We start from the raw sequence: 23,797 nt of genomic DNA on the forward strand, positions 1-23,797 counted from the left end.
AGCTGTCAACTAAGACGAGGCCTTATAAACACATGTCTTTGAGGCCTTCGGCAGGGCCAGTGGGCAGCGCAGTCCCCATCAAGAGATTTTGGGGGGCATTTTCATCACGGAGTTCTTCTTGTGATGATCTGATAGCATCCGGTGGACCAGGGCTCTGGTTCGAGGCTTTGCTCAAAGGTCATTTACTTCATGTCACTGGGCTCAGTTTCCTCCTGTGATAATGGACGTGATGGTTTATAACTCATGGAAGTCTTCCATCTAATCATGACTATGAAGTCATCAGCATAGTTCCTGCCGCGGACGCTCCCCTCAGTAAAGCCGAGGACAACGGGTGCCCAGGGGTGCACTCAGCAACTGACCTCAAGGCTCACTTGGATGCACCATGGAAGAAAGGCCTGGCGGTCTGTAATGTCCACTGCAGAAAAAGCACCCCGTGGCACCCAGTCCTGTTCTGACACGAGGCCGCTAGAGAGGACTTGTTGGCCACTGGGAAATGCTCACTCTGGGCAAGTGAGGAGTTGTGGGGACAGACGCTGGCGCTGGAGGTCTGGAGCCACCTGGTAGTTCACCACTAAGGATGCTCGCCTTGCCTCCATGCTGAGACACACCATGGACCCAGCCTCCTGGGTGTCCCTGCCTCACAGCCCCCTGGGAGAGGGTTGCCATTGTCACAGGGACGCGCGGGCTTCGCCGAGGGTGCAGATGCGAAGGGATCTTGTGGGATCCGTTTAGCCCTTCTCGGCGGCTCTGTTTATGGTCACCAGGCCTGGTTCAAGCAGGACGGTCTGTGGCTAAAGCAGACCGAGTTAGGAAGCTGTGGGCTAAGCCTCTCGGATGCAACCCTCTCCGGGGTTGGCATGTTGACTGTCAGCTAATTTCTTCTGGTGTTTCTCTACCGGGGCTTTGGGAGATCCCAGATCTGCGAGTGGAGGAAAACACAGGGAGCTGAGATGTGCGTGGAATGAGATGTGGCGCTGGATCTGGGCTGTGCATTCCATTTGCTCTTATTGCTGTGCGACGCTGCTTTCTTTATGGGGTTGTGTCAGAAAAGGAGCTATTTCAGAGATATGAAGCCTAGAGAGAGCTGCAGCTTTCCCATCTCGGCGCCAAAATGATTTTTTAACCTTTTTTTTTTTTTAATGGAGTTTTCCAAAGACTCATCACATGCTCTGCCTTCTGGAAGTCCAGAGGCAACCTTAAAGGGATAGCCGGTCTGGAGTGCTTCTGTGGCCCTGGAGCGAGGATTCAATGCCTGACTCTCTTCATTCACGGAACAACCCGGAGGGGTGGGCCCTCACGAGGAAGTGGAGGCTCAGAAAGGAAAGGGAAGCTAGCCAAGGTCATGTAGGTGGTGGTGGTTCTTGTTCATTGCCGTCATGCTGACTTTGATTCATGGCGACTGACCCTACGTGTCACAGAAGGAGCTGTTGCCTGAACCACGGTCCATTTCAGGATCGTAAGTCCAAGTTCGTTAGGAGGTGTGGGATTGGAATTTGTACCAAGGTCTCCCCAAGAAATGGTCACACCATCCCCTCACAGAAGGGTCACAAGGAAGAGATGAGCCAGTCAGGGTGTGGTATAGCACTGACAAAACATACAGAATTCCTCTAGTTCTTTATGCTTCCTCCCCCCCACTATCATGACCCCAATTCTACCTTACAAATGTGGCTAGACCAGAGCATGTACACTGGTACAGATAGGAACTGGAAACACAGGGAATCCAGAACAGATCAATCTCTTGGGGCTGATCATGAGAGCAGCGGTACCAGGAGGGTAGGGGGAAGGTTGGTGGGAGAAAGGGGGAACCGATCACAATGATCGACATATAACACCCCCCAGGGGAATGAACAACAGAAAGTGGGTGAAGGGAGTAATTTCTAAATTATCAAGAATTCATGAAGGAGGCAGCGGGGGAATGAGCTGATACCCAGGCTTCAAATAGAAAGGAAGTGTTTTGAAAAGGATGATGGCAACATATGTACAAATGTGCTTGACACAATGGATGGATGGATTGTGATACGAGCTGTAAGATTCCCCAATAAAACGGTTTTTTTTAAAGAAAGAAATGGTCACATGACTGAAGAGCATGGGGGACTAAATGAGCCAAAAAACAGTGGTCATCCAACCAGGAAAAAATGTGTGACAACTTGTGTCTTGTCTCTGTTTCTTGTGATATCGCTCATTGGTCCCGCTGTGAGGCCGTCTGTTTCCTTCATGTTCAAGTGCGCTCCATCTTGAAGGCTGTAGTTTGTGATTTTCAGCAGCAAGGGCTTTGCGTCTCCGTCACTTGGGAGTCAAAATGTAGAAAACGCACCCAGTATTCCGAGTGTACCCTGGGCGTGTGTGAGGTGTTAGTACCCAAACTGACAGCACGTGTTTTCGAATGTTCGAGGACATCTGTGTTGCTCTGAGCCTGAGGCTGTGCCTGGTGTACTCCAGAAGCCAACAAGTAGGGGATACACAGAGATGTGCCAACAGGGGTCACGGTGGGAAAGTGCCTGCCTCGTGGCCGCGAACACCTTGAGAGCGTGGTGACTTTCAGAAGGATACTGTCCGTGCCTTTACTGTTCCTATGGATGCAGCTGGGGAGCAGAGGGCGGGGGACTGGGACACAGTGAGACACTCCCTCCGCTCCATAGAGAGAAGGAAGGCTTGACAAATGGCTCATTGTGGTCCGATGTGTCTGACTGCTTTCCACATGTCTGCTTATCCCCACCTCTTCCTAATTTGTATTTTTCTACTTTCAACTCCTCCCAAAGAGCCCTGGTGGCGGAGCGGGTTACTCATGGGGTTTCTAACCTGCCAGGTTAGCGGTTCAAAACCACCAGCCGCTCCCAGGGAGAAAGATAAGACTTTCTGCGCCCCACTCAGGTTTACAGCCTTGGAAGCTCACAAGGGCAGCCCTACCTGTCTTATAGTTCACTGTGAATTTGAATCATTTCTATGGCAGTGACTTTGGATTTACCTTTGACTAACTGCTGCGATCTGTAATGACTGAGTGAGGTCAGTGGGTGTTCATAAACCACCTGTAACCAGCCTGGAGATAGGATTCCGTGACTGTGGTTTGAGTAAGCTCTGTAACTGTTGCTTCTACTGCCCCCGCCCCTGATCCCTCTTTGCAAAAAGATAACTGAGTTTTGATACATTGTTGGCATCTGTCGAGGTGGAGTGGTCATTAACTACTTCATTGACTACCTGTGGTCAGAAAGGTGGGGAGCGAGGGAGGGATGCAGAGAGGGGGGAGGGAGAGAGGGAGGGAGAACAAGGGAAGGGGGTCGAGAGTCAAACCAGGGGCTCTCATTTGGATCTCATCTTGATTTTCTCTTTCCCTACGCTTGCCGCCCACAGTGGCTTAAACTTCATTGACTTGATGGTGCGACAGGGGAATATTGATAACCCTCCCAAGACGCCTCTGGTGCCCGGATTTGAGTGCTCTGGGATCGTGGAAGCTCTGGGCGACAGCGTGAAAGGATACGAGGTAATGTTGGGACGTCGGATTTAACGAGTCCTTGGATTCGGGAACCATCTACAGACTGTGTTGCTTTTGTTGTCTCCTTTGGTTTGTCTGAACCGTGTGTGATGATAGCCCCACCCCTTACGCAAAGTGCCAGTCTTGATGCTGTTCATTGGCTCCTCACAGCCGTCGGGCGAGCTGGGCGAGGCCAAGCCTGTTAGTGTCCCCTGCACCCCCAGTACGTGGAAAACAAAACCAGAAACCAACCCACTGCCGTGGGGTCTGCTGCAGCTCAGGGCGACCGTGCTGGATAGAGCAGAACTGCCCCACCGAGTTGCAAGGCTGAGTCTTTACAGAAGCAGACTGCCCCATCTTCCTCCCTGAGAGTGGCTGGTGGGGTCCAGTCGGCAACTCTGTGGTCATCGGCCCAGTGCTTAATCCACATCAACACTAGGGCTCATTTCATTCATAGTTTGCAACAATTAAATAAGAGCGTTTGGCCTTGGATGAACTCAATGTGCATCCCCTTCACCTCCCCTTTTTCCCATTTCCTCAGGCTCAAAAATCAATTCTGAACCACCACAGTGGTGGGGGTGGGGTAGCTTTCGTATTGTATAACTTGGTTCTGGGTAGTCTTTCCCTGACTGATCTATTTAAGGAATCATTTATAAATTGCTATTTCAGTCATTGGGGAAGTGGCAGCGGGAGAGGGCTATAGATTAGTAGCTTTTAATGTAGTGCAGTGGGTACACGGGGTTTTATTTTATTATATTATCTGGAGTATTGTCATACATGTGAAAATTTCCTCAGAATAAAAAATGTATATAGGTAGAAAGATGTGTGATCCCTTCATTCCATTTTCATGCAAATCAATGAAAATTGGGTTTATAGAAACAGCAAAAAGATAGGCAAATCGATGCGGCAAAAATACAATTGTTTGAAAGCAAAAAAATGATGCAACTCAGGTTCAAGGGCTCGACGAGATCTTAACTAAAGCCTGGTGTCATTGTATAGGTGAACGTGTCTGTGAGGTCAGACAGGTAGTTAGCATCAGGCAGGCATGCAGTAGGAGCTGACAGGCAGGTAATCGAGTCAGGCAGGTCACTGGTAACATCAGAATCTGGATTCAAATCACCAGAGCCTTTTCCTTTCCCTATAATGCCATGCGCCCACCCAAAAAGTCCCTGGGTACCTCCAATGATTCATACTAGCTATGAGTCAGAATCGACTCGATGGCAGTTGAGTGTGAGGGGATTTTTGACCAACCTGTAGGCCAATGGATAGCATTGTCATAAATGGAGAAAAGCTTGAAGTTGTCAAGGATTTTTGTCTTGCCTTGCATCGACAATCAGTGCTCATGGAAGCAGCAGTCAAGAGATCAAAAGACGCGTTGCATGGGTGAATCTGCTGCACACGACCTCTTTAGGACAAGATGTTACTCTGAGCACTAAGGTGTGCCCGACGCAAGCCATGGGATTTTCCATTGCCTCCTAAGCATGTGAACGTTGGATATTAAATGGGGAAGATTGAAGAAGAATTGGTGCATTTGGATTGTGGTGCTGGAGGAGAACCCTGAAAGTGCCATGGACTGCTGAAAGGACAAACCAGTCTGTTCTGGAAGCAGTATATGGCCAGAGTGCCCCATCCAGGCATGGACGGCTCCCACAAGCTCTTAGAACTGAACTTAAAAGTGATTCCTCCTAAACCTTGGTGCAGGAACCCTGGTGGGGTAGTGGCTGCACCAGGTCACCTGTTAGAAGCCACTTGCCGCTCCTGCAGAAAAAGACAAGGCTTTCTACTCCCGTAAAGTTACAGCCCACAGCACATAGGGCAGCTCTCCCTTGTCCTGTCGGGTTTGCCATGAGTCAGAACAGGCTCGACGGCTGCGTATGCGTGCGTGAGACACAGAGACAGACACAGAGAGAGACGGTTCCCACTGACGTGCTCATGATCCCAGCCAGACAGTACCTTGGCCTCCTCCCTGCGCTAGCTTTGCCTGAGCACATGAAAGCAGCCCCCTCTAAGACTCCAGCTGGGTGTGACCTGGGAGAAAACCCATGTGAATAGCCCCTCCTCGTGACGGAAGGTTTTCAGATAATTTGGAGACAGAATCTCGAAGCTCCTCTCATCACGCTCCTGGACCGAGCGATTGCAAGGGAGATTTCGGAAAGTCGTGACGAGGGGCACAGCAGGACAGGAATCATTCGTGCCCATTCACCCAGGGCGTACGTACTCCTTTGTCTTAGTGGAATCTGATACTGAGGGGAGTTGAGCCTCAAAAGAAAGGAAGGAAAGAAAACAGGAGGGGAAGAAGCGAGGCCAAGGCACCTGCCTCCAGATCAGCCCGAGGCTGAGCCAGTGGCTGAGTTGCTTTGGCCACTTGGGCAATGCAATCGAAATGAGGGAGCCCGGTTACTGTGATGACTTTGACCGTCACTGTCTGGGGTTGACATCTTCTTTCCATTGCACTCTGTTGACCAAGTACAAATGTGCTTGACACAATGGATGGATGTACGGATTGTGATAAGAGTTGTACGAGCCCCCAATAAAATTTAAAACAAAACAAAACCGTTGTGAGCTCCTGTAAGGAACCAGGGTAGCTATTGGAGTTCACGTCTACTTATTCAACAGGAGTTGAATACCGGCTCACTGCGTCTCATGAAGTAGAAGAGCTAACTGCCCGCTGAGGAGGACCAATAGAAAGAAGGGGCTCTTCTGCTGGTCTGGGTGCCCCAGGCCCTGGAAGGGTGGAAGAAGTTCTCAAGGACTGTGAGCATTTGGAAGGCTTGAAGTGCACCTCCAGGCGTGTACCCAGGGCCTGAAGCCAAGACTAAGAGAGTCGGATAAACCAACATGACAGGGGCCATTGTGATGCCGTGGAAGATGCACCTGGAGTCTTAGCCTGGCCCCTGACTACCACGTAACAGATGTTTATCCTTAGGCAAGACACCGAACCTTGCTTATCTATGTCTTCCTCTGTTCATGGGGACAATCACTAGCCCCTGAAGCTACCTTATAGATAAAATGGCCAACAGAAGAAGATGTCAACGTTTGATACATTATTGTTATTGTTGCTGTTAGCTGCCTCAGGGTTGGCCTCTGACTCCAGGGAACTCCATGTACAATGGAATGAAATGCCGAACCAATCCCACAATGGGCTGGGGGTCCGACCAATGAGCTCCACCAGGTTTTCATTGGCTGGTTTGTGGGAGAAGATCCTCAGGTCTTTCTTCCTGGTACATGGTTCATATTCAGAAGATGGTAATTTGGGGATTGTGCTCAAAGGGTGTATATAGAAAAACCTCTTGTGAGGAAAAAAGATCCATTCTCCAACCAGGAGTGGAGACTACTATCTCCCAGAAGCCCTCAGGGAAGACCAGAGGTTGGCCAGGAGGAAGGTGGTTTTGACAGGGGAGGGAGACTGGGCCCCATGCTTGGAGCCTTCGTTAGATGTGCTGAGCTCTCCTGCCCCTTCCCCCACCACCTTATCGATGCCCAGCATCTCAGGGAGGGCAGTGAGCCCTCATTGTTGCCCTCGGTTCGAGGGAGGAGGGATCGTGATGAGGATGGATGGGCAGGAAATAGAGAGCTGTTGACATTCATGAAATCACTGTACACTTGGGAAACTTCCGTCTCAGTGTGGTTATTTTACTGTAAATATATATCTTTTTTTTAAGTCATTTATTTCCCCAAGGTTTTTGTTTTTTCGTCTATAAAATGCTGGGGAATTTGGGTCATCAGGATCTGAGTTAAGTGGAACAATGATGTTTGGTAATGTGGACGTAGGGGGTTATGCATTGAGCTGATATTCTCAAGGTCACCAGTTCGAACCCACCAGCTTCTCTGCAGGAGAAAGATGAGACTTTCTGCTCCCATCAAGATTTATAGCCTCAGGGTGAGTCAGAATGGACTGATGGCATCGAGTTTGGTGTTTCCTCTGACCCTGTGCTTGCCCATACCCAGATCGGCGACCGTGTCATGGCCTTTGTCAACTACAACGCCTGGGCGGAGGTGGTGTGCACGCCAGTGGAGTTTGTCTACAAGATCCCAGATGACATGAGCTTCTCTGAGGCCGCCGCCTTCCCCATGAACTTCGTCACAGCTTACATGATGCTCTTCGAAGTGGCCAACCTCCAGGAGGGGATGTCTGTGCTTGTGCACTCGGCCGGGGGAGGAGTGGTGAGTCCGCTTCTTATTACTCCTCTTCGCTGCGGCATGATGCTGGAAACCTGGGTGGGTGGGAGGGTCACCACTTGGACAAGGTGGTTGGTATGTCCAAGAATGAGGGCGATCTCTCTTAAAGATCCAGGTGGCGTGTCCACCCTTGGTGAGACCACAGAGTGAATGCAACGGGGTTAGTGAGTCTCAGCGATCTCTCTAGTGAGACGCGTTTCTCGGACTGGGTATGCTAGACCCTTCTCTTCTTACTTTCTATATCCAGAGTCCAGAACACGGCATATGTCTAATAATACTTATGGAGGTAGTGAACAGGAACTGGGGGAGTCAGTTGAGGTCCCAACCCGATCCACTCCCTGTAATTCTGACCATCATTAAGGTGGCAGCAAAGAGGGCTGGGTGCTGTCAGCGAGGGGTGGCGGCAGAAGAATGGTGCGCAGCCTGCCTGCCGTCTCTCAGAACCCCCTGCCAACCACTGGATGGGCGGCTGTGCCGCTCCTTCTGAAAGGCCTCACGAGCTCCTAATAATTTGAGGCCCCAAAGTGGTGGATGATTTCCTGTCTCCATTAACCACACGGGCCTTCAGAATATCCCCGTGCGAAGGGCTCTCTTATTCCTTTGTGTGCTGATGGATTTGCTCGCGTGGGAGGTGGGGGATTGGAGACGATACTAGCACACTGAGAAGTACACAAGCCCAGGCACACCCCGGAGAGCGGTTGCCGATGGGGAATGTCATCTGTCAGGTGTGCTATTGCCAGGGAGGAAAACGATGCCGGTCACAATTGCCGCTCCGGAGCTCCGGCGTGGCAGGCCTTTCTACGAGTTTGATGAGTCTCGGTGCCAGTCTTTCGGGATGTATCGCATGCCTCCCACGTGGCAAGCCCGCAGTACCAGTTGGGGTCAACTAGGGCATCAGCAGAGCTCTGGTCGTTCAGAGTATGGGGTGTATTATTCATTAGGAGTCTCTGAGTGTCCTAAATAGTTAAATGCTTGTCTTGGTAGGTTAGCAGTTAAGACCCACCCAGAGGTACATGAGACCTATTAGCCTGGCCTGGTGACCTATCAGCCCCTCAAAACCATCCATGGAAAACCTCACAGGCCAAAGTCCTACTGGGTCACGCCTGGTGTTGCCGTGTGTCAGAACTGCCCAGATGGAAGTGGGTGACCGGTCATCGTTGATCAATGCAATGAGAGTCCTTGAACACATACCATGGTCTGGACTCTGCAGAGTCCAGTTCTAGAGGTGAATGGGACGCAGTGTAGACACATCCCGTAGTAGGGTGGAGAGGTTCTCTGAGTGATGAGTCTGTGTTATGGTGGTGGGCTCTGTCTCAGAGATGGTCTTCGAGGGAAATTTTGGGCACTTTCAGGCAGGTTTTGCCGGTGTTGGTTGTTTTGGGTTGTTGCTTTTCCATCCTGGATATGGTGCAACCATTCCAGCCCATTGGAGTGTAAAGCCCATTTGGGCTTTTTGTTTCTGGGAAGACACGCTCGCTGACAAGAGGGTGAGGGCAAAGAGTGGGAGTGCTGGGAATGCCTTCCGAGGAAGCTCTTCAGTCATGCTCATGCATTTGCTGGCGGCTTTTGACCACGAGTGAAGATACGATAAAAGCTAGGCATCTCTTAGGAGGGGAAAATTAAGATTTTACTTCCAGTGAACCTGCTACCAGCGAGCGAGCTATTTGGGAAGCCGGCACTTACGATCTCCGCACTCTTCAGAATACAAAGCAGAGAGATGTGTTTTCTGATCATCCGCCTAAGCTGCAGTCTTCACAAGGATGCTGGGCTCCGTTCTGCGCAGAGCATCACCAGTGATGATGCTTTCTTTCAGGGCTTTACATTTTGCTTTGTACTTGAGTTGCTTCCAGGAACAGAGGACTAGAACAAGGGCGGGGGTGGGGGAGGGGGGGAGATCTCTCAGAAGAGAAGAAGGATGAAAATACTGTAAGTGGTTGCCGGTCTTGGGCCGGGACGAGACATACTTGTGCTTCCCCCCCCCCCTCCAATATGTAAAGCAGCCGGAGGAGCTGATAGCAAGGACGTGAACACAGGGAGAAGCACAGGAGGCCGTGAGGTCCAAGCGTTGGGCTGGACATCAGTTTGGGCTCTGACCACGGACCAGGACCATAGCTTGGCCCTCATACACAGCACTTTGGAAAGTAGATGACTGCAGAGGCTGTTTGTTAAAATTTAACATATTATCATTTGTTTTCCCATTTGACCCATTTGAAATTTGGTCTAGTTTCTGTGGCTTTCTGCTTTCTCTTGGATGGAAGTGTTTCTGTGTTTTGTTTGTTGTTGTTGGAGTTGTTGTTTTTTTTGTATGTTCTTTATATGAAATACATAATAGGTAAATCTTCTGAGACAGTTACCATAGTAATTTCTTAGGGTAATGGCAGGAGAGTTTGGGGGTTACTGGGGAGCTAATAACAAAGGGTATGAGACTGAAGAAAATGTACTCCAATGACTTGTGGTGATGATTACATAACTCCTTTTATTGTATTTAAACCATCCAATTGTATGATACGTGACTTATATGCCAATGAAACTGTTAAATAAAAGAAAACATTCAGGAAGAAAGAAAGAAAATTATCAAGGAGTTACCAAAAACAAAAACACAGAACAATTTGGCTCTGAACTTCCTCATAGTCATTGGAAACGATCAGCTCCTGGAGCCCGTGTGCATCTGATAGGAAGAAGCCCAGGAATCTGGGGAAACCGTACCCCCAAGGATTGTTTCTGTGGCTTCCTCAGAAGGAAGGTAGGCTGACATGCGACGAACGTCTCTCACAAATCTGTTGCAGTAGATGCAGCTACTGTCAGGAAGCTTTACCTTATAGAGACTTCATTGTCATCTTAATGCAAAGCTCAAGCAAGAAGATGGGTTCTGTCTGGCTTAATCTATAGGGACAGAGGTTAAAGGCTGGCCGGCCCAGCATCTGCCCTGACCAAGATGCGTTAAGTGGTCTGGGGCGCGGGGGATGGATGTATATTGGCTGACTGACCGAAAGGTCCCTGCAGTTGAAAACCCTCAGCGGTTCCAGGAGGCTGTCTGCTCTTACACAGATGTACAGTCTTGGAAACCCTGTAGAGGCTGGTTACGGTTTGGACTAGATTTGATGGCTGTGGGTTTGGGTTTGTGTGGCCCTGGGTTCAAGGTTATCCTTAGAGAGCTGGGTTGTCAAGTGCAGTTCCATGTAGGTGAAGCCGGGCTAGGGTTGACATCCCCTAACCCACCCAGAGGCCTAAAGAGCATCTCAACCAGTGGTTCTCAATCTTCTTCATGCCACGGCCGTTTCATACAGTTCCTCGTGTGGTGTGACCCCCAATCATAACATTATGTTCGTTGCTACTTCATCCATCACTGTTATTTTGCTACTGTTATGAATCGGACAACCCCTGGGAAAAGGTTGTTCCATCCCCCAAAGGGGTCGCGACCCACAAGGTGAGAACCGCTGATCTAGACCACTCTACAGAGACAAGGCTGGTGAATCTTCGCAGGCAGAACCGTGCTTTTCCCAAGAACACAGCCACCCCCTACGCTCATGGTGGGGAGTCCTTTGAGGGATCTGTGTCTGTGCATCGTCGTGGTGCCCTGGGGATGGATGGAAGTGCCCCCCTCCACTGCGACACAGATTTGGTACGTGCGGCCATTGCCCACACTGCTACTGCGCTTAGCAGACTCGAGGTGCCCAACTTCTGAGTGTTGCCTGTGCTGAAGTTAAGGGTCTCGGGGTGGCGAGGTGAGCCTGGCTTACTCAGGTGGGTCCAGGATCATCCCCAGGACCCTCCATGCTGGCAGAGGCCGAAGGATCCGAGGGACACTTGGAGAGGCTGCACTGTGGGCTCTCGGGAAGGAGGCAGAGGCACGTGGGAGGCCTCTAGTATCGCATGGAAACAGTGTAGAAGTGGGCTCTCTCACTGAGACTTTGTGAGGCGCACGGCCCTGCCGACAACTTCCTTGTAGCCCCGCGCAGCCCATTTGGGGCTTCTGTCCTCCAGGAGATGACAAGCCCTGTTGTTTCAAGCCACTTGGTTCGTGGAAATGGGTTACAGCAGCCAGAGAAATCGAATACATTCTCCCCGCCCCCTTTCACCACGAAGCAAGCATGAGCAACAAGTGACAGAACGAGCACTCTCATTCTAGTGTGTGTCTATGGCACGACGCCGCAGCCTGTGGACAGTCGTCCCAGTCTTCCCGCGCTTGTGTTTTATGCCCTTGTCGCCCCACCACCCAGCCTCCTAGCAAACAGATGAAGCATGCCTCTCTTCCAGATCTCTTCCGAAGGGGCCTCTGGGAAGAGGCCAGGGCAAGCGCGTGAGCTGCCTTCAGGCACCCTCGCCTCCAGCCACACTGCCTCTCAGTCGTGTGTTTCAGAAGGTGCCGAGCTCCTTGGACCTCTGGCCTTTTGACTCCTGTTTATTTTTTTGGCCAGCGTGAGGTTCTCCGAATTGGAATGTTACCTCCTCTGTCTAAGCAGCCATCCTGCGTTCCCTGGTAGCCTGAGTCCTTTCCCCAACGTTGTCAGAGCAGCTTGTCATCAGAGCAGCATTGTACTTAGAAAGGGGTCCTGGTGGCACTGGATTCGGCAATGGGACGCTACCCTGCCGGCCGAGGCCACCGGCCACGCTGCTGGAGGAAGACGGGCTGTCTCCTTGCACGAAGATTCACGGTCTCAGAACCCCGTGTAGGGCCACTCTGAGTCAGAATTGACTTGAAGGCAATGGTTTGGGGTTCGGGGCTTGGAGCGAGGACAAACAAACAAATCTGCATTGGAAGAAGTACAGCCAGAATACTCCTTCGAAGCAAGGATGACGACACTTTGTCTTAAATTCTTGGGACCTATTGTCAGGAGAGACCAGTTTCTGGAGAAGGACCTCATGCTTGGTGAAGTCGAAGGGCAGTGAAGGAGGGGAAGGCTCTCAGTGAGATGTACTGATAGTAGCTGCAACAGTGGGCTCGGCACAGCAATGGTGAGGATGGCGCCGGACCAGGCGGTGTTTTGTTCTGTTGTGCACGGGGTTGCTATGGTTGGAACCATCTTGGTGACCCCTAACAACAACAACAACAACAACAACAACAACACTTGAAGCAAGATTTCATGGGCAGGGCTATTGTCTACTGAAGACAGGCCGACCTGGATTGAAGCCTCAGTACTTCTATCTTACTGCTGCGTAACTTTGAGCAAGTAGCTTAACTTCCACAAAACGGAAACTGTAATGGTTACTGCTGGTGAGAACTGGCTGAGGTAGCGAGAGTTTAGCACACTACTTGACATGTAATAGGAACTTTGTAGATAGATGCTTTATGAATGATAGTGATCGATGGGTAGGTAGGAATATAGGTAAGCAGGTAGATAGATATTTAATGAATGATAGTGATAGATAGATGGGTAGGTCGGTCGGTAGGTAGGTAGGTAGATAGATGCTTTATGAATGATACTTATAGATACTTTGTGCATGATACTGATAGATAGACAGGAACATAGGTAGGTAGGTAGCTAGACAGGAAGATAGCTAGACAGGAAGATAGGTAGCTTGACAGGGAGATGGATGGATGGATGGATGGATGGATGGATGGATGGATGGATGGATGGAAAGAACAAACCACTGCTGGGTACATTGTTGTATGCTAGCTACTCTTAAGTTGACGGTGATTCAGGCCACCTTGTGTACAACAGAACACAATGTTACCCAGCCCCTTGCCATCTTTAGGATCACCAACATACTCAAGCCATCTGTGGTTCTTGTGCCAGTCCATCTCACCAAGGGCTTCCTGTGCCCTCATTGGACTGTTAACCACAGAGCTGGAGGTTCAAATCCACCAGCCTCTCTGCGGGAGAAAGACGAGGCTATTTGTTTTTGTAAAAATCTTCAAAGCCCCGGAAACTCTGTCTAGGGTCAGAATAGACGCGATCGATGGTTAGTGGGTCATCTCTGTAGATGCAAACTGCCATGTCTTTCTCCTGCAAGTGGTTGGTGGGTTCGAACCACTGCCCTTCTAGTTGGTACATGAGCACCTCATCGATGCATATCAGGGCTCCTGTCTCTGAACTCACCCTCCAAAGAAACCAAACCCATTAACACGAGTTGCTTCTGATTCGTACTGGTTACAGGAGAACTGCTCTCAAAGGGTAGTGAGTGAGACTGTAAATCTTTAGAGAAACAGCCAGCCTCCTCCTTCTCCCATGGAGCAGCGTGCGGTGGCTCGGAACCACCAACCTTGGTCAGTAGCCCAACGCTTATCCCACAGCACCACCAGGGCCCCTGTCTATGAGAATAGAGTCTATTCCGCCCCCATCTTGATAGAGGCAGCCGAGGCACACAGAGGTCTGGTAACTTGCTCCAGGTCCCACAGATATTTCGAGGTGGAGCCAACAGGACAAACCCAATTCCTTGTGAACACAGAGCCCGTGGTTCACTCGGTTTTTCCTTTTCCCACCTTGGGTGAAATGCATTGCTTTACATTTATTCAGCAAGTGCTCGGAGATGTTTTCTTCTTTCTATTGCCTTCCATTAGGTACTCAGCTCATTAAATGTCATCCTTTGTCTTTTTTTTTGCAGCTGAAATAAATTGCCTCATTTCATACTGGCAATGAACTAAAAGCCCTCGGTCTGGCTGTTTGGCTTGTCTTTTTAACTCCTTGCTTCCTCGAATTCCAAACCCCGGGAACCACAAGCCTCCTCTTGCGGCTTGTTCTAGCTAGTTGCTACGAGTGGGAGCACACACGCTTTCGTCCTCTTGCATCTGACTTCTCTCGCTTGGCACCGTGCTCTCGAACAAGGTCCGTCCAGTCGTACTGTGCATCAGAGCTGCATCTCTAAGACTGAGAAATAGCCCCTTGATGTCTGTGGCTGCTTTATCCATTCACCTGTGGGGTAGACACTGCTGCTTTTGCCTTTGGGCTATTAGAAATGATGCTGCAGGTGAGCCCTGTACCCACTGTCAGCGAGTCCATGCTGACTCATCGAGATCTTATGTAGGGTTTCCGAGGCTGTAAATCTCTCGGGGAGCAGCATAGCCTCGTCTAGCTGCCCAGGAGCGATGGGCGGGTTTGAACCACCGGCCTTGGGGTTAGCAGTCCAACGGTTCCCCAACAGTGCCTCCAGGGCCCCTCACCTGCAGTGGGCGGTGGTGTAGAAATCATTGAGTTCCTGCTCTCCCTTCTTTGAGGTGCATATGCTGAGGGTAGAATTGCTGGAGTCAGTGCAGCTCTACGTTCAATCTTTGAGGACCCCCAAACTCTTCCACAGCAGCTGCGCCAGCTCCCATCCCCACCCACCTTGGACCTGGGTTCTGCTTTCTCCACTTCCTCGCCAGCACTCTTCTTCTCTGGTTCTGTTGATGGAGTCATCCTGCTGGGGTGAGGGGGTATCTGGGGTAGGAGGAGGTGGCAGCTCATTGTGGTTTGAGATTTGCGTTTCTAAGGAGAAAGAATGTGGAACATCTCTTCGGCTATTTATTGGCCGTTTGTACAGGGGCGTGGGGTGGGCTCCCAAAAGTTTGTGGAAAACGCAACTGAGAGATGATCTTTCTGAAGCCCCCCTCATCTGTCTTCCATGGAGAAACGCCTGTTCAAATCCTTTGCCCGTGTCTCACTGGGGTGGGTTATCTTTCTGCTTACCATGGGGGTAAACCCACTGGGCTTAGTTGATGAGCTGACTTTTGGGGGGTTATCCAGGAGCTGAGAGAGCTTCAAGACAAGGAGAGGATGTCCCACTAACATGATGGTTTCTAACCCCTCCCCCAAAACACAATCAAACCCACTGCCATCAAGTCCTTGCAGACTCACTGTGGCCCTGTATAGGGATGATGAGCCAATAAATCTTTATGGGAATAGACAGCCTCATCTTTGTCTAGAGACACTCACTGGTGGGTGTGAACCAACAACCTGCGGCTAGCCACCCACTGCTTATTCTCCAGCAGCAGCAGGGCTCCTTGGGTGATTTCAAGAGGGGTCATATCCATCACCAGAATTATTTTTGAAGTCATGCAAAACCCAAACCAAATTCACTGCCATTGAATCTATTCCAACTCAGAGCGACCCTACCAGACAGAGTTGAATTTCCCTGTGAGTTTCTGATGCTGCCGAAATGATGAGGGGCAGAAAGCCTCCTCTTTCTCCCTCAGAGGAGCTGGTGGGCTTGAACCATCAACCTTAGATAGCAGCCTAGCTAGTAACCCACTGTGCCCCCAGGACTCCTCTGACCTTACTGAAGAGCTGAAAGGAAGTCCCAGCTGCCATGTCCAGGAAGGCAAAACAGGTGCCACCTGTTCACCCCTGGGTCCTGATCACCTCGCCCAGGGCCTGTCCCCTTGCTGTGGCTGGGTAAGCATGCATAGCAAGCTAGAAGGGAGGGAGAAAGGAGGGAAGAAAAGGGTTAAAAGGACACCTTTTCTGTTCAGGAAAAAGTATGGTGGCCCAGAACGATCATTCATCCTAGCTTCCCCTGTTTCTGAGAGACCTTGAGAAAGGCCCAATTTCTTGGGGCCTCTATACTTCATCTGCAGAAAATCGGCATGATATCTATCTCATCGATTTCATGTGGTTTTTAGAAAGAGGATTCTAGAATGGCTTTTGAGTCGTGGTGCTGGCAAAGACTCTGGAAAGTACCCTGGGCTGCCAAAAGGACCGACAAGTCTGTGGCGGAAGAAGTACAGCTAGACAGCGTGGTGAGACCTTGTCTCATGGACTTTGACATTCGTCAGGGCTGAAAGTAAGTCTCGGGCTGCCGTGCCCTTTTCCCTGGAACAGGACCTCATGCTTGGGAAAGTCGAGGGGCAATGAAAACGATGGATTGACACAGCCGCTGCGACAACGGGCTCAAACGTCAATGCAATTGTGAGGCCGATGCAGGACGGAGCATCATTTCACGCTGATGTCCGTAGGGTTATATGGGTCAGAACCAGCCAGACGGCACCTACCAACAAACATACTGTCCTTTGTGTGCTTTCTAGCGGAGGGAAAACAAACAGACCCAAAGAGCTAGTTGCCACCGAGTCGAGGCAGACACAGTGACTGCCCCAGAGGAACGCTGTGCTCCATTTGAATCTCCATGGCCCAGGTTTTAGTAGATGGCCCCTCACCCCTTTCTTCCCAAGACACCTAGAGGTGACCTTCAACCTTTAAGCCCGTACAGCTTCCACCTTTCAGTTAGCAGCTGAGTGAGCTGGCTGTTTGCATCACTCCGGGCTCCATCTGGCAGGGAGGAATGCAAATGTTGGCTGCCAGGATGACGGCTAGTCTCAGTGTGTTCATTCGTTAGCGACTTTCTGCAACGACATGCTGACATTTCTCGCCAGAAGCAACAGAAGGTCAATCAGGACAGCTGGCAGCTGACACCCGGAGACGAGGGCAGGTGACACCGGCCTGCGCTCCCCTTATTTCTTCTCTGACAGTCACCTGTTGGGGACTCTCCTGTATTCCTGAGCTTGTCACCCTGAACACGGCATTTCCTCAACACAAGAGGCAGCCTCAGACTTTAAAGAGATTTAGCTCTGTAGTTCCGGGCCTCTGGGTGGGGGCTGAGAATTCCAGACGCCCAGTCTGGTCTTCACTGAGTGTCTGTCACCCTGGGGGCCCATCCGTTGACTCCATAACACACCGGAAAGGCCACGGTTGCTTTTCAGAGCCCAGGCGGGTCCTTGGGTAAGGTCATTAGGAAGAGGTGCATCTGGTTCTGATTTAGACTCGCGTCAGGGCAGGAAAAGGCTCAGAGCTTTTCCCAGGATGGAAGAGCTGCCCGTGTAGCTGGTGAAGGTGGGAGATCTGTTGTGAGTAGGGGGTTCGATCCTTTTGAAGGGAGGGAAAGTTTCTATCCCATGAAAGGGCACGTCAGAATTGTCCTCAATCACACCCTGGTAACCTGAGGACTTAAACTGTGTCTACTCACTGAAGCCTGGGGAGTGAGTGGGTGTGTGTGTGTGGGGGGGGGCAGGCTATTAAGGGCGTGGGATAATGGGCAGGGAACACGATATTGGGTTCAGCGGGGTTTGTCGAGAGGGGTGCACTAAGCACAGATTCTTCGTTCCGTGCTACAGCTCGAGAGGTTAGGCAAGGATCGAATCGTCTACTTGGGTGGGTCACTGAAGCATGGCTCGTGCATTGGCCTTCATTCACCAAACCAAGCTGAGCTGGCAGAGCTGCCCGGGTATATTGTAGAAGAAAGCATCCAAAGGTGTAGGGACATGGGCCTTCTAGAATGAGTTTCTCAGCTTCCATCACAGGCACCGTTCACGACAGCGGTGAGGAGCCCGTTTGGGGCTGGCGGGAGGCCCAGTATCCTTAAAGACTATTTTATTAAGTCAATATTCACCCGTGGAAACTGCCTGAACTAATGAAGACGCCTAACTAGAGTGGGGCTGATTGGACTGGGGTGGCAGGGGCCGGGTGCCGTCCCTCATCAACAAAGACAAGGCGGGCAGGCTTACTGTAGGGGACAGCAGTGTCAAAGCAGTGATCAGACTAGTCCGACTCCTGTGGAGCTGGCTACATGGACATCGTGTCCCTAGGAGTGAAATCCATTCTACTTGGTTTGTACCGGCGGAAAGGAGCCCTGGTGGCCCAGTGGTTAGTTGCGTGGCTGCTAATGAACAGGTCAGTGGTTCAAACCCAACAGATGCTACTATCCCAGATAAGGTTTCATTGCTTGAGATATTAATATGTCTTCTGGTACACACCTGTTCACCACCCTGACTTGAACGTCCCGTAATGAACTAGGTATTGACTGAGCCACAGAATCAGAAAGTCAGTCATGTATTCACAGTAGCACTCCCTCATTAAATGGAAGTGGTGTGTACAAGATAGGGCTCACACCGGCCCTGGGGGCATAGTAAGTTTTAGGACAAGTGCCCATGGCCCCCACTCCTGTCACATTAGCTTCTTTCTCCCAGTCTGCACCTATGGCCCCATGGGACATTCCTTAGGATAAGTTGACTGAGGAAGAGAAAGTCATGCCTGGGTTATAGATGGTTTTGCGCAATATGCAGACACCACTTGGAAGTAGACAGGGATTCCACTGCAGCCCCTTTTAGGGACCTACCCCCCTGAAGCGCCGTGGTGAAGGGAATCATTCCAGAGGGCAGAACTTTGAGAAATGCACCAAGTTGTTCCTTTTGCTGAGAAGGAGAGGTGACGAGAGATGTGACTGTGATTTGTGTAATGGTTTGGCTAGATGGTCAAGGACTTGGACTTGATTGAACAACCAGTGACAAAGAGGTGGGAGGATGAGTCGTGTGGATAGCCCTCTCTGAATGGGCCAAAGCAGTCAAGCCTTTTATGTCTCCTGAGCATGCTCACCGAAGGGTGACCCCAGGAGAGGCGGATTTGGACAATCACATTTTCTATGGCACTCAGCCATCCTTTCCTCCCAGTGCCACATTACCCTAAGGGCTCATCGACAAAGTGGCCAAGGTGGCAGGCATGGGGGTTATGCATGGCTTCAGCAACATGGGTTTATTCACCAAGGCTGATTTGGTTGCTGAGTCCCCACACTGCCAGCAGCAGAGACGAGCATTGTATCCCTAATATGGCATCAGTCTTAGGGATAATCAGCCAGCCACCTGGGTGGCAGGTTGATTACATTGGACCCCTTCCATCATGGAAAGGGCAGTGTTTTGTTCTTGCTGAAATGGAAACGTCTTGGATTTGCCTTCCCTGCATACCGTGCTTCCACCCGAACTACCATCTGTGGGCTTCAGAGAATGCTTTTATCAACCCTCATGGTATCTATCCCACACAGCACTGCTTGGGATCAAGGGCATTCACGGCACACAAATAAAGTGCAGCAGAGAACCCATGCTCAGGAAATTCACTGAGTTTACCATGTTCTCCACCACCCTGAAGCCACTGGCTTCCGAGTGCGATGGATGGCCTCCTAATACACAAATGGCAATAGTTTGCGGAGTGGGGCAGTTCTCTAGGAAACCAGTGCCACGACATGGTGCTGTTTCTCCCATAGCCAGGGCTCATGGCTCCAGGAATCAAATGGGATTGGCACCACTGGAATTTCTGCACTAAGCAGGTCTAGAGGCCTTAGCTCCAGAGTGAGGGATGTTTCCATCAGGATGCACAACACTGATTTTTTTTTTAAGCTGGAAATTAAGAGTGCTACCCAGCCATTTGGGGCTCCTCATGTCTCGGGACTAAAGAAGAATAATCCCAAGTGTTGTTGTGAGAGTTAGGTGAACTCATTCATGTAGAGTAGAGCTTCTCACAAGACGGTCCTGGACCAGGAGCCCCACCCGGGAGTTTGTTAGAAATGGGAATTCTTGGGCTCCACTGCAGGGTGATGGAATTGGAGACTCTTGGGCTGGACCCACGATCTCTGTTTTAATAAGCTCTCCAGGGGATTTGGATGAAAGGTAAAATTTAAGACCCACTGAATAGAGAGCACTTAGGACAAACCTGGCACTCAGAAGAAATTCAATAAGGCTCAATCAGTCCTGAGGGCCAATGGAAAAAAAAATATATGTATATTTATATCTCCCCATCATTCTGGCTGGCCTTGGGTAATGCCTGCTGGGTGGATGGGACAGAGGATTCCTGGTATGCTGGAGCAGGTGGAGACCAGTGGTCTCTCTATGTGAAGTAGAGCACAGATTCTGAACTGGCTTCAGCACTTCCAGAGAACAAGTGATTAATCTCTGGGTGGAGATGACAGGTAGCAGAGTTGCCCAGGACAAATTGGAGCTTTCCAAGTTGTGCAGAAACATGAAATAGATGGATGCCCAGGAGAGTGTGGTACCTAGGACACTTTATGCACCAGTGTGGCCAAGAAAGAAAGGCAGCGGGGATACCGCGTGAGCTGCCGGAGACTTCCTGAAATGCTCGCTTCTCAAAAACGCCTCCACCCCCCACTTCCTGCCTCATCCCCACTCTCTAAACTCTCACTGATGGAAGAATACATTCCAAGATCATACCAGGTAACAATCTTATACATTTCTTTTATATACAATTAGAATGTATGTATCTACAGACAAATATAACATGTAAATACATGTAACGTTTTAAAATGAATATAAATAAAATGAAATAAACATGTAGTCATATTATACAAGGGAGCTTCAGAAATTCATGGGAAAATCCCGTTATCTTTGAATTCCATTGTTTTGCAAGCTTTTTGAAGTCATTTTGTATATATTTTCCACTGCCCTCGGGTCCATTCTGACCATATCAACCCTACAGGATAGAGGAGAACTGACTCCAAGGGTTTCCAAGGTTGCAGATCTTCATGGGTGCAGATTGCCACATCTTTCTCCCGGTGGGGGGGCCTAGGGGGTGATGGGTTTGAACCACCAACCTTTGGGTCCATGGTTGAGCCCTTTAACCACGGTGCCACCAGGTCCCCTTATCTCGTATCTTCTTATCTTGTATCTGCTTTTTGGATTTGTAACTTAATGTCTTCCAATGCCACCCATTGCCATTGGGTCCATCCAACTCATAGTGGCCTTATGCAGGGTTTCCGAGGCTGTGAATCTGTATGAGAGCAGACAGCCTCATCTTTTTCCTGTGGGGTGGCTGATGGGGCTGAACGACCAACTTTGGAGCTAGCGGCCCAGTACTTCCCTGGCATCCCAATAAGGGCTCCCAATTTAACCAGTGGACATCCTTGGGTGTTAAAATGCATAAGTACTCAATGACTCGCTGAAAGGTGGGTTCAGACCTCACCCAGAGGCATCATGGGAGATCCACTTGGCCATCTGCCTCTTAAAGGTCACAGTCTGGAAATGCAGCGGTGCCATTGTGCACCCTTGGGGTCACTGTGAATTAGAATCAACTTGACGACTACAAACAATTGCAATGATTTGACATACAAGTCCCTGTTATAATCGACTAAAACAGTAGATTTCCACGTTTGGGTCTTCCTGAGCATGCCGCTGAGTGCTTGCTACTCATTATTTTACTCGGCCCACAACAAGCCTGGGGTTGTTTATCATGCTCACCGACCCGTTTGGAGATTGAAAACATGGGAGGCTTGCTAAGGTCGAGTCAACATCAGAAGCCCTGTGCCTGTCAAAGGTGGAGGGAGAGCTCAAGCTCAGATGGACCTTCCCTAGCGGCTGTGATTGAAGTCTACAGTAGGTCAGGGAAGGAAGAGAGAGACCGCAGGTCCGGGTCTGTCCCATCTGCTCATCGTTTCTGCCAGCTCGACTGTGCGGGACAGGGGGGGGGGGCATCGAAGCAGCCTGGCCACCTGCTGTCGTTTCTGGTACTGTGTGGGGTCATGTGGCAGAGGCAGGAGAGGCTGGGCCCCCACCAAACTGCTTCTGCTTTAGGAGATGTGCATGGGTCTTTGTAGCCTCCTAGAAAGGTCAGTGCCAGTGGGGTTGCCAGGTTTAAGAAATATGCATTTTATCTGGCCACCCTGTCTGCCCGGGGGGACCTTGAGTCCTCCCACAGAAGGCTGTAAGCCTTCCAGGAATCACTGCGTAGGGAGGCTGAGAGCTTGAACCTGGGAGGATTAGCCAACAGATCCCATCAGGAATGCATTAAGGAGGGCAAATATTTTAAGCCTCAACAACAGTGACCCAAAGAAGCTCTGTTTTCTGGAGCCCACCTCACGATGAGAAAGTGACTGTGGGTGTTTAATGCCAAGCCCTGAGCCCCCCTTCACCCACTCCCCACAGGCCCAGGCCAAGGCTGTCTCATTGTCTGCTGCCCAAGTTCTTCCCTAGCCCTGCAGGCCCACTGTTGTGGAGAGACAATAGTGTCTGGGGGGAGGGGAGAGAGAGAGAGAGAGGAAGGAGGAGGAGGAGGAAGGAGAAGAAGAAGAAGAAGAACAACAACAACAACATGAATGTCTGTATGTTCACCTACCATCCCTGGATGGTCAAAGCAGTCAGTGCCCTCGACTATTAATTGAAAGGTTAGAGGTTCGATCCTACTCAGAGGCTCCTCAGGAGACAAGCATGTTGATCAACTTTTGATTCATCAGCCTTGAAAATCCTATTGACTTCTTTCACTCAGCATGATGGCCTCCAGGTGCATGCATGCTGCTCTGTGGATTCTTCCGGATTCCTTAACACTAGGTAGTATTCTACCGCGTGTGTATGTGGCTGTGGTCGGTAGGTACTTCAAGTCGGTCCTGACTCGTAGCCTGTGATAGAAGGAAACACTGCCCACCTGCGTCCCGACAGTTGTTCATAGGTCACTTATCTATTCATCCGTTGATGGCCACTTGGGTTGTTTCCATCTTGTTGCCGTTTTAAATAAATCTGTGATGAACGTGATTGCGCATGTATGCATTTATGCAGGTCGCTGGTCTTACGTCTCTAAGCTATCTGCCTGGGAGTCGGGCTGCCGGATCACGTGGTCTTTCCATTTCCAGCCCTTTAAGGAAGCTTCACGCCATTTTCCACAGGGGTGGCAGCATTTCACAGCCACCGGCAGTGTCGGAGGGTTCTGACCTCTCCACACCCTCACCCGCATGTGTGGCTTTCGGTTTTTCTCAAGTTGGCTTGTATTGCTAGGGGGAAATGATTACCTCATGTTATTTAGATTTGCATGGCTTTAAGGCCAGGGATGGCAGGGAGCAACACATTTCTCCATACAAACCATGGTGAGACGAGAAAGGCAGGTAGAGCCTCAAGCCACGCTCGGAAGGCCGGAAGGTGGCGGGGAAGCAGAATGAATGGAAACGGGGAACCCAGAGAGGAGGCGGGGCGAGGGCTGACATGTTGTGCGGACCACAGCCGTGTCCTGACACAGAATGGGTCTAAAATGGTTGGGTGGAGAGCTGATTTGCGCTGTAAAGCTTCACCCAAACCACGACAAATGGGTTTAAAGGAAACCTTACGGTGCACAGTCCTACTCTGACACGTGGGGTTGGCCTGCATCAGAATCGACTCGACAGCAGCTGGTTCTACACACACACACACACACACACACACACACACAAGGGTGAGGGTATACATTTAAAAAGGATAGGCTCAAGATGCTCATAGAAAATGAAGGAGTGAAACCTCCTCCGGATCTACTCATCAAAAGACCTCACTGAGCTGAGGCTGAGCAGGTGACCTTTACGCAGCGGCAGGCAGGCAGGGAAGAACCACAGTAGAGCCTGCAGGGAACGATCAATACAAACACCCAGGTGGGGGAACCCATGACGACTTGCAGCTGTTGCAACAAGTCTCTGTCTCCTCTCAGCTGCGCTTGCTGACACCCA

The 23,797-nt window shown here is 50.4% G+C and overlaps 1 protein-coding gene across 1 annotated transcript in view; it reads left to right on the forward strand.

Annotated features, from left to right (window-relative positions):
• Window positions 1-23,797, forward strand: part of VAT1L (vesicle amine transport 1 like) — a 140,917-nt gene that overhangs the window by 29,179 nt on the left and 87,941 nt on the right. Inside the window, exons 2-3 of the mRNA XM_075536585.1 lie at window positions 3,349-3,478; window positions 7,418-7,633. Coding sequence (XP_075392700.1) covers window positions 3,349-3,478; window positions 7,418-7,633 — 346 coding nt within the window. The remainder of the gene's footprint in view (window positions 1-3,348; window positions 3,479-7,417; window positions 7,634-23,797) is intronic.

Source organism: Tenrec ecaudatus, chromosome 18 (genome assembly GCF_050624435.1).
Source record: "Tenrec ecaudatus isolate mTenEca1 chromosome 18, mTenEca1.hap1, whole genome shotgun sequence".
Classification (NCBI taxonomy): Eukaryota; Metazoa; Chordata; class Mammalia; order Afrosoricida; family Tenrecidae; genus Tenrec; species Tenrec ecaudatus.